The 16030-nt window shown below is 38.0% G+C and overlaps 1 protein-coding gene across 2 annotated transcripts; it reads right to left on the bottom strand.

The window, feature by feature from the left end:
* Positions 1-677: 677 nt before the first annotated feature.
* map7a (microtubule-associated protein 7a) lies at positions 678-15909 on the bottom strand. 2 transcript variants are annotated; one of them, XM_079833695.1, is made up of 15 exons: positions 15504-15909; positions 10886-10996; positions 10565-10639; positions 10306-10469; positions 8790-8889; positions 8546-8659; positions 8213-8337; positions 7989-8101; positions 7417-7607; positions 6754-6910; positions 6299-6470; positions 3910-4011; positions 3347-3397; positions 3082-3274; positions 679-1999 (listed from the first exon to the last, which is right to left on the bottom strand). In XM_079833695.1, the coding sequence occupies exons 1-15, from the start codon at positions 15634-15636 to the stop codon at positions 1989-1991; spliced, it is 1812 nt and encodes a 603-aa protein (XP_079689821.1). In that variant the 5' UTR covers positions 15637-15909; the 3' UTR covers positions 679-1988. The 2 variants fall into 2 exon arrangements, with proteins under 2 accessions (XP_079689822.1, XP_079689821.1); XM_079833696.1 differs by lacking the exon at positions 8546-8659 and having other exon boundaries at positions 678-1999; positions 15504-15725.
* Between the last annotated feature and the right edge of the window lie 121 nt (positions 15910-16030).

The raw sequence follows: 16030 nt of genomic DNA, 5'->3' as shown, positions 1-16030 counted from the left end.
TTAGAAGTATTGTCTGTATATAACTATTAACATTATACAATGTCACATTTTGGGCATAATCTGTTAAATTCAGTTGTAGTAAATGTATTGCTTAAAATTGAATAACATGAAACATTTTTATGTTTTACCTTTTTTTATTTACAATTTAAATAATAAAAATATTAAAACATTTATTGTAATATTTTAAAATATTTTATGGTTATTTCATGTTTATTCCTAGACAACCAGGGTCACACCAAAATGTACTTCATGTTACTAAAAGTCATTTTTTTGGATTAATTCTATTTCTCAAAGATTTTTACTAGGAAAATCACACTAATTATTTAAATTTATGATTATGGTACGTATTTGTAACATTTAGTCAATGTAAGCACTTCTAAGCTAAAGCTAAAAGTTCTTTGTAAATTAAGCTTTTATTTTCTTCGCAGTCCAGGTAGGCATAAATTAGAACTACTGGACATGTTCTCCAGGGTTCTTCTCATCTGGTCAGGTTTCTGTTAACATTTGCCCAACTCACCAAACATGTAACAATGTTTTTGGGCTACAAGAACATTCAGCCCCCCTGCAATCATTTCAGCTAATGCAAAACCTCAACTGGAAATCCAATGCTTACTCCGTTTCAATTGTGTTTTTGTAGACTGTGGTCAAAAAACACACCAACAACCAGTCTGTTTTTTTAAGCTTATTTACTTACACCAATAAAAAAATGAATTAAACTGTTTACATCTTTACACCTTATTTGCATAAGCCTCTATCATTGCACAAGGTCAGCGGGTACCGGCACAATATATTAATGTTCATAAGGCAGACGAGCACGTAATAATCATAAACTTTGATTTAAGAAAAAGGGGTGAGGGGGATGTTCTTATTTGGAACAGCTAAATAGCAGCAGTGCAAAACCAGCTACACAAACTGTGGAAATTCATGAGCTCACCTGTCTGGCATAATACTGTGATACAAAAGCGCTATTCAGCAATAAGGACAGATGGAAAATGACCTCTGTATACACTTGTACCCTCATGAGTGAAAACAGCAGCATTGCAAAGAGAGATAACTGGTTATAGATAACTGGTTATAAACAAATACTGTACACATACATACGCTAACATTCAAACGTTTGGGGTGAGTACGATTTTTGTTCTTATGCTCACCCAGGCTGCATTTGTCTGATAAAAAAGCTGTAATATTGTAAAATATTATTACAATTTAAAACAGCTGTTTTAAAATATTTTATGTAATTTATTTCTGTGATCAAAGCTGAATTTTCAGCGTCATTACTTCAGTGTCAAATGGTCCTTCAGAAATCATTATTATGCTGATTTGCTGTTCAAGAAACATTTCTTATTATTATCAATATTAAAAACCATTGTGCTGCTTAATATTTTGTGGAAATAATTATAAATTTTTTCAGGATTAGAAAATTTTTACTTTAATACATCATTGCTGAATAAAAGTATTAATTGTTTAAAAAAAAAAAAAATAATCATACTGACCCCAAACTTTTGAACAGTAGTGTGCAGTATGCATGGTGAATTTCTGTTTATATGTACTTGATAAGACAACTAAATCCTTAAGACTATTACATCACTGCTCAGAGATTCAAAGAGAAAGCATTTCTCTTTATAACACCATAAACATACTCACTAAAATATAAAATGACTAAATATAAAGCTAAAAAAAACAAAGCATTCAAGTATTATTTGGTGGGTAATGTATGTCATCGTTGTTGTTGTTGTTATTATTAATTTAATATTACAACATACCCAAAAAGATCTGGCTACTCAGCGATGCATGTTGTCACTAGCAAATCAAGCAGTAGTTCAAGAACTGTATGCTGTAGAAGGAATTGTGACTTGTTACCTACAGGTTTTTTTAAAGTGCAGGGGAATCGTGTGCATATGTTGTCGTTGTTTTTTTTGTGTTTTTCAGAAAGACAAGCTTGCTGAAGTTGCTCTGACGGTCGTGGCATCATATGACAGGTCCGTGGGTTAAATAACCTCTAAAGCATGGGGAGGAGAAAAATGATATTTTGTCTACCAACTGTATGACAGCTTTAAAATATGAATTTATTTAAATCAAATGTATTAATAATATAAAAACAGGTGGCAATGCATTTAATAACAGTATACTATACCAAGTAATGAACAGATGTTTATGCTTCAGATATGTTTAAATTATATTTACGTAAATTACTTTTTAATCACCATCCTTACCTAATATTTAAGCATGTATAATTCTTTGTAATATTTAAAATCATGTTTTTATAAGTCTATGTGATGTTTTTAATATGCTTTAAGACAAACCATGTGCAAATTCATAGTTCAACACCATTGTGGAGTATTTTCTCCTTAAAACAGCAGGGAATCAAAGACAGTCTCAAAAACATGGTTTGAAATCGCTGGTGTTTCTGACGTCACAATCTACCTTGTAACCAATCACGTCATCAAGCGGGCGGGCTTTAGCATATCATTAACTACACTGTGAAGCAGGGGAGTCTCAAGATTTTTCTGTTGATATGAAAAATCATGTACATTTAGCAATATAGTGGATATAGTTATTTATATGATGTATATTGCAATGTTATGATGAACTACATGCCTTTCTCCACTGGCGTTCTGAGTTGTTCAAAGCGTTTATAAGGATGCTGATTTTTAGAAGGCAGACTGAGATGGCGAACGGGAACATGGTTTATGTAACATTAGAAACACATTATTTGCTGTTTGATAATGTAGTCAAGCCAAAGGCTTATCATATGAATTACCGTTATGTGTCCGACGTTGCTAAGAGCGATACCTTTGTGCAGCGTTTACTACAATAAAGTTGAGCGAGTGGATCTCTGAGCTGGTGTGAGTGGAGGCTAATTTGCATATGCAAGGATCCACGTATACTAACTGAAGCAGGGGTGTAGAGTTACATTTAAGATATTTTAAGACATGAAGACATTTTTTTCCACTGTAAATAGTTTTTTAAATATGTTATATTGGTGATCAAAAATTAGTTTCAAGGGATACAATTATTGACTACGGGGGGACTTTAAATGAAGATTTCAAAAGTTATCCACAATTGAATGTATTCGCATACCAGTTTGCTGATGGGCTTGTATCTCATCTAGGCCAGAAAGACTGTGGAAGGATCTGCGTTCTTTGAAGGCCACAGTAGGAAGCATATCCTCCCCGTCCCTCAGCTCCAGCTTTGGCGTTTTTCCTGGACCTGGTAGCCTGATTACAGGCTTGACATTCTCACAAGGCAAGTTATCCTTCACCGATGCAGTTTTCTAATGGGGACAAAAAATCAGCAGGGCCTCTAGGTGAGGCATAAACAAAGCGCCTGCCAGTGATAGTCTTACCTTTTCTTCGGAGTCTGTCTTTCTTGTTCTTTTCATGATTTGTTCCAGGCGCTGATTTGGGGAAAATTGAAAGCACAATATTTATGTACAATATAGTCAGTACGATTTTTTGGAAAGAAGTCTCTTATGCTCACTAAGGCAGCATTTCATCAAAAGTACAGTAAAACAGTAATATTGTGAAATAGTATTACCATTTAAAATAACTGGTTTCTACAAATTAATAATGTATATAATTTATTCATTAATAATGAATAAATTACAAATAATCTATTCCTGTGTATAGACTATATCCAGTCTTCACATGAGTGACATGATCCTTCAGAAATCATTCTAATGTGCTGATTTGCTGCTCAAGAAACATTTTATCATAAATGCTGAAAACTAATATTTTTGTAGAAGCGGTGAAACTTTTTTCAGGATTGTTTACTGATTTGAAAGTTCAAAAGATTTTTCATTTGAAATATAAATCTTTTTTTTTAACATTATAAATGTGTTTACTATGACTTTTGATCAATTCAATGCATCCTTGCTGAATAAAAGTATAAAAGTATCCAAAGACATACCTTTTTCCGATCTTGGCGTTCGGCCTCCTCTCTCTGGAAACGACTCTCTCTTTCCAGTCTCTGCTGCTCTGCCAGCACCCTTTGACGAGCCTCTTCCTCTCTCTGAGAACACATTATGGAGCATTATAGGAATTTTTATTCTTTTATGCCAATGATCCATCTTATATGATCCTAGCTTTATTTTAGTGAGGAAAAATAAATGGTTTGAAGCTAAAAAGATTGTATTGTCAGTAAGAGTAGCATATGAATAACTGAAAGCTGAAGTTTGTTTTTTGCTAAATGTTTTGACCAATGATTTTCAAACATGTTTCCCGAGCACTTCTCCATCTGTCACTGGTTGGACAAATAGACAGTCCTGCCTCAAAATCAAGTCAGGCTTGTTGGGATGCTGAATACTTTTCAAATGGTCGTCTTATAATTGTTTCTACATATTGACCTGAGTATGGAATTTTTTTTAAAGGGGCCATGAACTGAAAAATTACATTTTCCTTAAGCTTTTGACGTATAAGAGGTCATCATACTATAAGAACTATATATAAAAAACTTTACTCAAATAAAGATTAAATATATATATATATATTTTTTACATTAATTTATATTTAAAGTTTCTGTAAAGTCCCAATTAAATATTTGTTCTGAGTTTGTCACACCACAGGAAAAAAGTGTTATTAACCACCCAAACAAATTTGAATGATAAAAAAAAATGCCAAGCAAAATCTTGGAAAAAATAGGCAGCATTCTCTGCTCTCAAATGCCGGGGGTGTGTCCGGTGTCTGCGTTGAAACCACGCCCACTCACGGGAAAGCTGCAGTAAGCACAAGACAACACTGGTGGGCACGCACTGCCAACTATGGCACCAGATGTCAGCGGGACGGGAGGGTGAAGTCCAGGGTGATAGTCGGTTCGGACCCATTCTGCAGTGGATTATCAGTTGTCTCCGATGAAAGTTTGTAAAACTATCCGGTGTAAAGCGATCACTGCAGAGGCAGTGTTGGTGGTGATCAAGATAGCAGTTCACAAAATGAATCCACCTCTTCTTGATATCATCGATTTTGTTTTATAAGCTGATTTGTAATTTATCGCAACTAGGTAAAATGCATTTACGTGATGAAGGCATAACTAGCTAGATAACTGTAGGCTGTAGTAACTAACGGTAATGACAGTAACTCGCGATTGAACGGGCGAACTGATGCGAATGTGCTCTAACGTTAGTTGTTATAATGTTAGGGGAGGGGCCAGGCTCAGTGGCTCCAGTGCGTCATCGAGCCACCGTTTTAGTACAACACAGTTCACAGTCTAACGTGTTTCAGCAATACATTTCTAACATGTATAATGTGTTTACAAACAAATTTTAGAATCGCCTTTACAGGGACTTTAATTTAGTGATTCCTCTGTGTACTACTAGAAGGAGCCTGTGGTACGCGTACCGCACTTTGAGAACCACTGCTATGTATCAACGCCTACTTCATTGCAACTTCGGCCCCGCCCACTGGCGTGTTAGTGAGATGACGAGGAAATAAGAGATAAAGGATCACTGGACTAAAAATAACATTACCTTCCAAAGCTTCCTAATGCTAGGAATGTGCTTTATTTATTTTCAACAATGTGAATGTCTCAGTTGACTATTTATTTGTATTTGTTACATTTCACTGTGGATTCTTTGGTAAATCAGTCGCAGTTCACGCAGACTTTGTAAACAGACTTTTACGATATGGACTCGACAGTAATGCCACAACATGTAAGTAACTGTTCATTCTAATGCCTGATCTGTGACCAGTGATTTCTGATATGTAATTCATGTACAGTCAGATGTTCTTCGTTCGTTTCTTCGTTGTGCCAGTAAATCAAACCAGTGACTAAGCTGTCAACTTCACATTGTTTCTTTTAGTAAGATGAAAATAATCTGTTATTTAAACTGTGATTAAATTATGTATAGAATGCGACCAAGGAATGCTCCCTTGTGGAGTTGTGGGCTCTTGACAAAACTCCCGTTATAATAAACAAATCTCTTATTTACGTTGTGTTAGTTATGATGAAAGCATTCGTTAGTGTGCAGAAATCGAATTGCAATGATCACTACGTTCATGCACTCAACATGTCTGTGATCGGACATAATGCTCATCACTGCCACAATCTAAATATAATGCCATAGATCTAAATATAATGCTATAATCAACACTTTTCACAATTAGTTAACCTTGACAGCTAAGTAAAAATATACGAAAGGTTTTCTAGAGAGTTCCACATGTAATGGCTACTTATTTAATATGCAAAGATGGGTTTTTTTTATTTTTATGTAAAAGTCATACTAACGTTATAAGGGCACCCCAGGGAACATTATAAAACAATGCAGTTCGTGAGCCCTTTAAACATCCAAAAGCTTTAATACCTGCTGTTGAAGCCTTTTTTCCTCCTCTTTCTTTCTGCGAGCGTTTTCCTCCTCAGCCTGAAGTCGCTCTTCTTCCTCTCTCTTCCTTTTTTCCTCCTCCAGTCTCAGGCCCTCTGCCTCCTGTCTGACTCGTTCTTCAGCTCTCCGACGGGCCAGTTCATCTCTGCTCTTTCTGCAAAGATGAGCCACACAAGTTCATTGAGATGCCTAAAACACTTCGGGAATTTATATCTGCCATCATGAAGTTCAGATTTCATGTACTGCATTTTATCTTTAACATATAACTGTATAACTCTAGTTGTTTCAGGAAAGAACCAGCCTAAATTGTGGCCTTTTTCATTTACAAATACAATTTTGTATTGATTATAATCAAAAGTTAAGTTTAAAATACTAAGACACAAAAGATAACTTCATAGTTTCACTGATAGAGGAAAGGTAAGAATACTAAAGTATACCTCTCTGTCTCCTCTTTCTGTCTGCGTTCCTCTTCCTCTTTCTCTCTCTGGAGTCGGGCTTGCTTTCTTTTCTCTGCCAGTAAGCGAGTGGCCTGCTCAGGGTCTGTAGTCCAAGTAGTAGGTCTGACTTGAGCGCCGTCACCAATCGGACTTGGTCCTGAAAGTGAATAAGTGTAGAGACATTTCACCAGGATATTCACAATACCTTCACAATATTCACAACCACTTAGTGTTCTCTGTGTTAAGAGACACTTTGGTGTCAACAGCACTCTGTAAAACAAGGCAAGAACTGCCAAAGATTCAGTAAAAGATACTGAAACCTATTCCCAAAACCATGAGCAAATTATGAATTTGCCTCTTCTTTTAATATTAAATCTTGCACTTATAGTATATATTTTGTCATTTTACAAAATACATTTAATTTACTTTAAGCAATTCAATTTGTTTTATTTAAAAAATGTAATCCATCCATTGTTTGTTCTAAATTAATATTTTAGTTGAGTTTATTTTTTCGGTTCAAAAGTACAAGAACCTAATGCAGGAAAAAAATAATAGAAATACCAAACACAAAGAACCGTTTCAGCATAAAAGGTTCTAAACTGAACTTTTAATATCATTAAAATGAGGGAATCATTGGAAAATGTGTTTGAGTCTTTCACTTACCATTAGGAATCTGAGAGCCTACTGGAGTCAACTGGAGTTGGTTATCTAGCAGACTTTGAGTAAGTGTTTCGTCAGGTTGTAGATGACCAGAGGAGAGTTCATACTCTGGTTCTAGATCCTCCTCTTCTGGCAGTGGAGGTAAACTATCTTGTTTAAGTGTGGCGTGTCTGACATGTGATCTGTTCTGCAGCCTTGGGAATGGGTATATAAAGATAGAATGGGTCAAAATGACCCACAGTATAATTTTGTGACTTTTGAGTGTGAGGAAAGTTTAGTGTTACTCATTCCTGTAGGAAAGTAAAACACAAGTGAGATCTTTTTAAAGCTGTACTACACAACTTTAGCCTCTTGGTCGCCATCTGTGGTTGAAATGTAAAATTGCAAGTTACTGAGTTTATGTCAGTTGTGCTTTACCACTGCTTTTCTGCATGACATGCAAGGACAAACTACATGAAATTGAAATTTACTGCCATATAATACAACTTTATTATCTCAATTGTTTCCCCTAGACAGTAATGATATTACATGGAGAATGGACGTTTAAGTCTAAGATTACAAAAATATAAATGTACCATGATGGTGGGAGGACAGTTTTCTCTGGTGGGTTTGTGTCCTGTTTGGGCTTGATTTCAGTTGTTGTTTGTAGCTTTTTCAAGTCTTGTCCCTCAAAATCACCTTTTGCCACCTGAAGTAATATATGTTAAAAAAAAAAAATGTTTAGATGCGTTACTCCATGCAGCAAAGTAACACTTTTTTGAGGTTATATATTTTTTTAAAAAAATGGGCTAACTCCCACCAGCTCTCTGTTGGTGGTTCTGCGGATGGTGACGTTTGGACTTGAGCTTGCAGGCCTGTTTGGCACTTTCCCACAATGCACCTTTGGCTTTCGCATGGTGCTGGAGTCCATGGTATGACATGAGGCTGAACGGCGACAAACATGAACAACTGAAGATGTATGGTGTGTTTTTTTTTTTTTAAGATAAGGAAGAATGAGTACAGAGAAATAGGGTGAAGCAATGAGCAGGAGAAGAAAAGAGAGAGCCTATATTTATTACACCCAGCTGCAGACTTATGCTTTTCCCTTTAAATATCTGAATGAAAGATACAATTTGTCACTCTAAAGTGATACCTGTGTCTCGTGACAGACACACAGCGCTCCTGCTTCTGGCTAGATAAGAGACGGTAGGGGTCTGAAGACGACGGACAAGGTCAATCTCCCACTGACTAAGAGAGCGGTGTTTAGCTGGAGAAGAGCAGAAAGCAGAGCGACTAACAGGAAGTGGTCAGAAAAGGAATTGGGAAAATGGATGCAAGACTAGAAGACAGTTTTAGTGCCAGTTTCTGCGTTTTGAGTCATGCATTGAGATATTCACCATTTTTGTTTTCGTTCTTGTTGACCCTTCGTGTGCAGTGTTTCTGTTTGGCCTTCTGACTCTTTTCCATCGTCTTCCGCACCACAGACTCATAACGCTCCTAAAACATGGGATGAAAACATTCCCATCATCCCATGCTCCATATGTTTTTAATCATGGTTGCAAAATCTCAAGAGAAATGTTTCATCATTGTTGCTGCAATCAGTGCATATTAAACTGACAATATACACTACCAATCAAAAATGTGGACACTCTTAACTCAATTTATGAGCTTAAAACCTTTTGATCTATAAACACTATATTGCCAAAAGTTTTGGGACGCCTGCCTTTACATGCACATGAATTTTAATGACATCCCATTCTTAATCCGTTGGGTTTAATATGGAGTTGGCCCACTCTTTGCAGCAATAACGGCTTCAACCCTTCTGGGAAGGCTTTCCACAAGGTTTAGGAGTGTGTTTATGGGAATTTTTGACCATTCTTCTATAAGCGCATTTGTGAGGTCAGGTACTGATGTTGGACAAGAAGGCCTAGCTTGCCGTCTCTGCTTTAATTCATCGGGTTGAGGTCAGGACTCACACCAAACTCGCTCATCCATGTCTTTATGGACCTTGCTTTGTGCACTGGTGCACAGTCGTGTTGGAAGAGGAAGGGGCCATCCCCAAACTGTTCCCACAAGGTTGGGAGCATGAAATTGTCCAAAATGTCTTGGTATGCTGAAGCATTAAGAGTTCCTTTTACTGGAACTAAGGGGCCATGCCCAACCCCTGAAAAACAACCCCACAACCCCCCCCCCCTCCACCAAACTTTACACTTGGCACAGTGTAAAGCAGTCAGGCAAGTACCGTTCTCCTGACAACCGCCAAACCTAGACTCGTCCATCGGATTGCCAGACAGAGAAACGTGATTCGTCACCCCCGTGAACACATTTCCGCTACACCACTATCCGACACTTTACATTGCACTTGCATTTCAAGGCTTGGATGCAGCTGCTCGACCATGGAAACTCATTCCATGAAGCTCTTTACTCAATGTTCTTGAGCTAAACTGAAGGCCAAACGAAGTTTGGAGGTCTGTAGCTATTGACTGCAGAAAGTTGCTGACTTCTTCTGTGCGCCTCAGTATGCGCTGACCCCACTCTGTGAATATGTGAAAAAAATAATAATAATAATGTTATATATATATATATATATATATATAACATTATTATTATTATTTTTTTCAACGTGGCTTTCCACTTCGTGAATGAGCTGCTTCTGTTCCCAATTGATTCCACTTTTGTTTTAATACCACTAACAGTCGACCGTGGAATATTTAGTAGTGAGGAAATTTCATGAATGGTCTTATTGCACAGGTGGCAACCTGTTATATGGTGTTATACTCTGAGTTATTTTGAAAATGTTATTCATTCATTAATTTCCCCAAATGGATGTCCCCAACATTTTCATTTGGTAGCATATATAAGCTATACTAACAAATTCTCTCCAACCAAGCATTTTTCATAATTTTAACTCACTCTTTCTTCTTTGATCCTCTGTCTGCGTTTCTCCTCGACCGCCATCCTCCTCTTTTCCTCTCTTTGTCGCTGCTCCTCCAACTTCTTCCGTCGCTCCTCCAGGTGTTTCTCATAGAACTGCTTGGCCCGCTCCTCCCTCGCCAGCCAGCCGTGCTCCCGCAGTGCTACAGTTCAGGTACACCAATAAAAACTTTTGTAATAAACCTTTCTGTTTGTACTTCAGTTGGTAATTGTTAAATGTTTAGAGTAAGGAAAATACCCAGCTGTTTTTGGTACGCCTCTCTCCGTTCCCGGGCCAGTCGCAGTCTTTCGTCCACTTTTAGCGCATTCGACTCTAAATTACAAAATAATTAATCAGAAATGTGTTTTTGCATGTAATATAATAAATTAAACTAGGTTGGTGTAAATGACAAAAATGAGCTGCTGGGAGGAGCTCCGCAAAGATTCAGCTTCAAAGACTTGAATCCAAAGTATTGCATCTTTATTGACTTTGTATCCATGGCAGCAGTATCAGAAAATGGAAGGGTTTGAAAAGGAAAATGCTAATTGAATTGATGGATAAATATTAGCCATTTCAGACCTGCATTATTTCCATTTCGTTTTTTGATATTAATCTGCGCCGTGGAGTGTGGTGGAGCACATGCTTTTCTTTTCTGTTCCAGGGCAGTGGGTTTCACGTCAGAGCTGGAATCTGGAAAAAAAAACTTGTTTAGGATTTTAAAAAAAGATATATTTATCTATTAAATATAAACACCAAACAAAAAAATCTTAGTTTTTATGGTCTCTAAAAATTCTGCTGATTCTCCAACCCAGTTTGAAAAGCATACTGGCAGGTTGGAATGTAAGGGGTGTGATGATTTACAACATTACAACAAAAATGAGGAATGCTTAGCTGAGTGCTTGGTTCCCAAATTTTTTAAAGTGGCGTACCCCCTGAGGCATTTAACATCCTTCTGAGTACCCCCTCTCTTCCACTTCTGCAGTCACTTTTCAGGTGCATTTTTTAACATTTATAAATACCATTTTAAAATAAATGTTTCATATTTTCATGTAAATGTTCAATAGAGAAATATGCAATGATGGTAGAAACAAAGTGATACTTTTAAATGTTGAACTAGAACTGCCAGTAGGTGACATTAAGTCACTGTCTTAATGAGTGAGCCATCTAGTCATTCATTCATTCAATGACGAAACAAGTGGCTGTATTTATTTATGAATGGGTCATTGAGTCATTGACTCTCCAGATTTGTTCAAAGCTGTAGATTAGTTCACCAACGTGACACAGCTGTGTATTGCTTGGAGACGCACAACAGTTCTGGTATGGCTTTCGTTGGAACTATTATTTCATTGCAAAATGGAGCAAACAATACTGGGTGAACTGTTGTATAAAATCAATGTCAGATTTGCAATTGTGTGGATATTTGGGGAAAATGGCATTCTTGCTCGTATAATAACAACATAAATATTAAAAACAAGAAAGCACACAGGGTATGTTTTTGTATCAAAGGGAGTTTGAGTCTTAATCGATCTCAATGCACAGTCTGTCTCTATATTAGTGCTTCATGTTAGTAAGTGCTAAAACCCCACTTTTACAAAGGTACATTGTCTAGAACGGCAGTAATGTAGTGTGATTTGATAAGGCAACATACTCTGCACGCAACCTATATGCACGCTGCTTGTGTGGATGCAGTCAGTTTTGACTGCAAAAGATGAGGTCATTTGATTTTGCCTGTTCGAAATACATGTTCGGTTTTAATATTATTTTAATAAAAACTCTCAGATCAGATATATCTCAGTTGTCTGGCTATCACCAGACCAAGCTCAATTTAAGATTGAACATTGGTCTGGGGAGTCTGCTATGTACTTTATACTGCACAAGAGGCGTGATAAACAAGCAAAAATTGTCTCTGTACACAATTGGAACCTGCTTACAGGGACCGTGCTGGGGACTATTTTCAGGCGCTGCGTAATATCATTGTGCCGCTGCACTCATGGTACGGCTCAAAGCTCTTGATTATTATTGCCGTTATTTTCTCACTTATTGAGCAGTAGGCTAGCTGGAGCCGTTTACCTCCAGTCTTTGTGCTAAGCTAGGCTAGCGGTGGGTGCGTCAGAAAGAGTTATGGCATGCACGGAGATGAGAATGGTATGTATGGACTTATCTAACTCTGGGGGATATGGTGAATAAGCTAACGTCCCCAAAAAGTCAACGTGTTCATTTAAAAACGCCTTCGTAAACTAAGGTGACCAGATTTCTGAAATGGAAACCGGGGACATTTCCTATTTGAGTGGTCAAAATATCACTAAAATCTAATTTGTTATTATCTTTTTAATTAAAAAACAGGGACAATAAATTTTTTTGAATGGTTTTGTTGTTATTGTTGTTGTGGGCTCCCTACACTCACCTAAAGGATTATTAGGAACACCATACAAATACTGTGTTTGACCCCCCTTTCGCCTTCAGAACTGCCTTAATTCTACGTGGCATTGATTCAACAAGGTGCTGAAAGCATTCTTTAGAAATGTTGGCCCATATTGATAGGATAGCATCTTGCAGTTGATGGAGATTTGTGGGATGCACATCCAGGGCACGAAGCTCCCGTTCCACCACATCCCAAAGATGCTCTATTGGGTTGAGATCTGGTGACTGTGGGGCCATTTTAGTACAGTGAACTCATTGTCATGTTCAAGAAACCAATTTGAAGTGATTCAAGCTTTGTGACATGGTGCATTATCCTGCTGGAAATAGCCATCAGAGGATGGGTACATGGTGGTCATAAAAGGATGGACATGGTCAGAAACAATGCTCAGGTAGGCCGTGGCATTTAAACGATGCCCAATTGGCACTAAGGGGCCTAAAGTGTGCCAAGAAAACATCCCCCACACCATTACACCACCACCACCACCAGCCTGCACAGTGGTGACAAGGCATGATGGATCCATGTTCTCATTCTGTTTACGCCAAATTCTGACTCTACCATCTGAATGTCTCAACAGAAATCGAGAATCATCAGACTAGGCAACATTTTTCCAGTCTTTAACTGTCCAATTTTGGTGAGCTTGTGCAAATTGTAGCCTCTTTTTCCTATTTGTAGTGGAGATGAGTGGTACCCGGTGGGGTCTTCTGCTGTTGTAGCCCATCCGCCTCAAGGTTTTGTGTGTTGTGGCTTCACAAATGCTTTGCTGCATACCTCGGTTGTAACGAGTGGTTATTTCAGTCAAAGTTGCTCTTCTATCAGCTTGAATCAGTCGGCCCATTCTCCTCTGACCTCTAGCATCAACAAGGCATTTTCACCCACAGGACTGCCGCATACTGTATGTTTTTCCCTTTTCACACCATTCTTTGTAAACCCTAGAAATGGTTGTGTGTGAAAATCCCAGTAACTGAGCAGATTGTGCAATACTCAGACTGGCCTGTCTGGCAACAAAAACCATGCCATGCTCCAAATTGCTTAAATCACCTTTCTTTCCCATTCCGACATTCAGTTTGGAGTTCAGGAGATTGTCTTGACCAGGACCACACCTCTAAATGCATTGAAGCAACTGCCATGTGATTGGTTGATTAGATAATTTCATTAATTGAGAAATTGAACAGTTGTTCCTAATAATCCTTTAGGTGAGTGTATATTATTTTTAACATGAATAATTATGATTTAGTCTGATTATTAGGATTTTTGGTCTGGATTTAATACAATTCAACGCACCCGCAAAAAAAAAAAAAAAAAAAAATGAAACCAGTTAATAGTAATCATTGTAAATAACAAGCAGTTCAAAACAATATTAGAACATGACTTCACAAAAACACATTACAAAAATAAAACAACATATGATAAATAATCATTTTATAATTGTATTTTTATTTTCACAAGTTTATACTATATAGATTACTTTTTTTTTACTGTTTTGTTACGTTTGTGTTTGAAAACAACTCTTACTATCCAATTGGTCTTATTATTTAGCATTTTAGGCTTATTTTAAGGAGAAAGTATGTGTATTCTGCACATGTATTTGGTACAGGTGTAATTATTTATGCTTTTTTATAGTTCAGATGTGTGGTAAGTTAATCACTGCTTTATGACTGCGGAACTCTCAGAGTCCCGCACCCTGTTGAGGCTCTGTTATAAAGCACATACAAACAGTATTACTTTAATTTAACATGAATAGTTAGTATGTTACTACCTTGAAAGTGATAATGATGTTTCTTTTGATATTTGGCGATAATGGCGCTCTGCTCTCGGTTACGTTCTTCATGAAGTAACGTTAGTAGTGGCGTGCACGCGCGTCCAAGTAGAGTCAGCGTAGCTCACAGCGCCATCTGCTGGTGAAAATAGTCACTACATGATTGCTCCTATAAACAGCAGCTGCTGTATGGTGATTGGGCGCTTTTTTGCAATATATCTGAGGGTTGTTTTGAACGAGCTGTAAAACGGGGACATTTCCGGGGACAGAACACTAAAAACCGGGACTGTCCCCGGAAAACGGGGACGTCTGGTCACCTTATTGTAAACAAAACTTGAGGGCCAAAAGGCAGATATAAAGATGAACATGAGACCTGTCTCGTGCCAGTTGTGACTTTGTCCAATGAATCAAGACAGCCCAAGGCCTGTACACTATTACAAAGGCAACATTTGTTTTACTGTTGCTGTGTAGAACAACAAATTCAGCGCCTGACTGAAGTGTTGAGTGTGAACTCCTTAATAGGTTAACTTGATACTCCATAGCACCACAACAGTGATATCGAGGGGTGACGTGTGCAGCACGATGCATTCAGAACTGCTGAATTTGCTTCTATGAATATTATAAGTCAGCTGCTCTTAGAAAATTAAAGCAGGTAGTTGTCATCAGGGCACATTGCATAACAAACATCTAACATGTGACGCAAGGCCCTTATAAACACCTTAAGCTCAGCTAGCCAACACACACACACACACCCACACATATATATTTTTAATACGTCACTATCTGAGCTAACCATGAAGAAATTCCTTGTAATTTAGTATACTCTCAGATGGGTAATGGTTTATGGCTCCTAAGAGGAATCAGTCCATGTTTGTACACAGAATTTTAGGATACATATGCCCAGTCAAAGTTGTACACTGTTTATTTTGGACCCTAAATTAGCAGATGCAATGAATGTCAACAGAATAGTGTTTTTTGATGGGAATGAAGGTCATATTTATCATCTGCTTCTCACCAACCTTTCCGCTTCCTCGCAGTGTCGTACATCTTCAGCGGTCCTTTCTCTGCGATCGCAGCGAGACCCAGCTCTGCCGTTCTGCCTGTCTTCCTCCACTCCCGTTTCTGCTCTGCCAGGCTCAGATGAGCTGGCATCTTGCTGTTTCAAAGCTCCTGTGAGTCTGTGTGTGTCCGTCTAATACATACAGCGCATCTGTGTTCCCAGTGCAGAAATCTTCCACTCCAGCTAACCACTTATCAGTGCATCCCTAACAGGGAATAGACTGGTAGAGAGAGAGAGAGAGAGAGACTGAGTATGAGACAGAAATTCTTCCTGAGGGAAACTGTGTGAGCAGCTGATTTGCTCCTGTCTGGGCTGCGTCCAGCACACATGCACGGCAAGCAAACTCAGCGTGCATACGTATGTGCAGAGTGCACACGTGCCATCCTCTCACAAAAGAAACCCACCCAGCTGGTAGCAGCTGTGATTATTGAAGGTGTGTTTCTCTTTAAAAATCCATAGAGCCCCTTGCCTTGCATTGCCAGGTCA

Source organism: Gobio gobio, assembly GCF_949357685.1.
Source record: "Gobio gobio genome assembly, chromosome: 13".
Taxonomy (NCBI): Eukaryota; Metazoa; Chordata; class Actinopteri; order Cypriniformes; family Gobionidae; genus Gobio; species Gobio gobio.
This window is presented reverse-complemented; position numbering and strand designations above follow the sequence as displayed.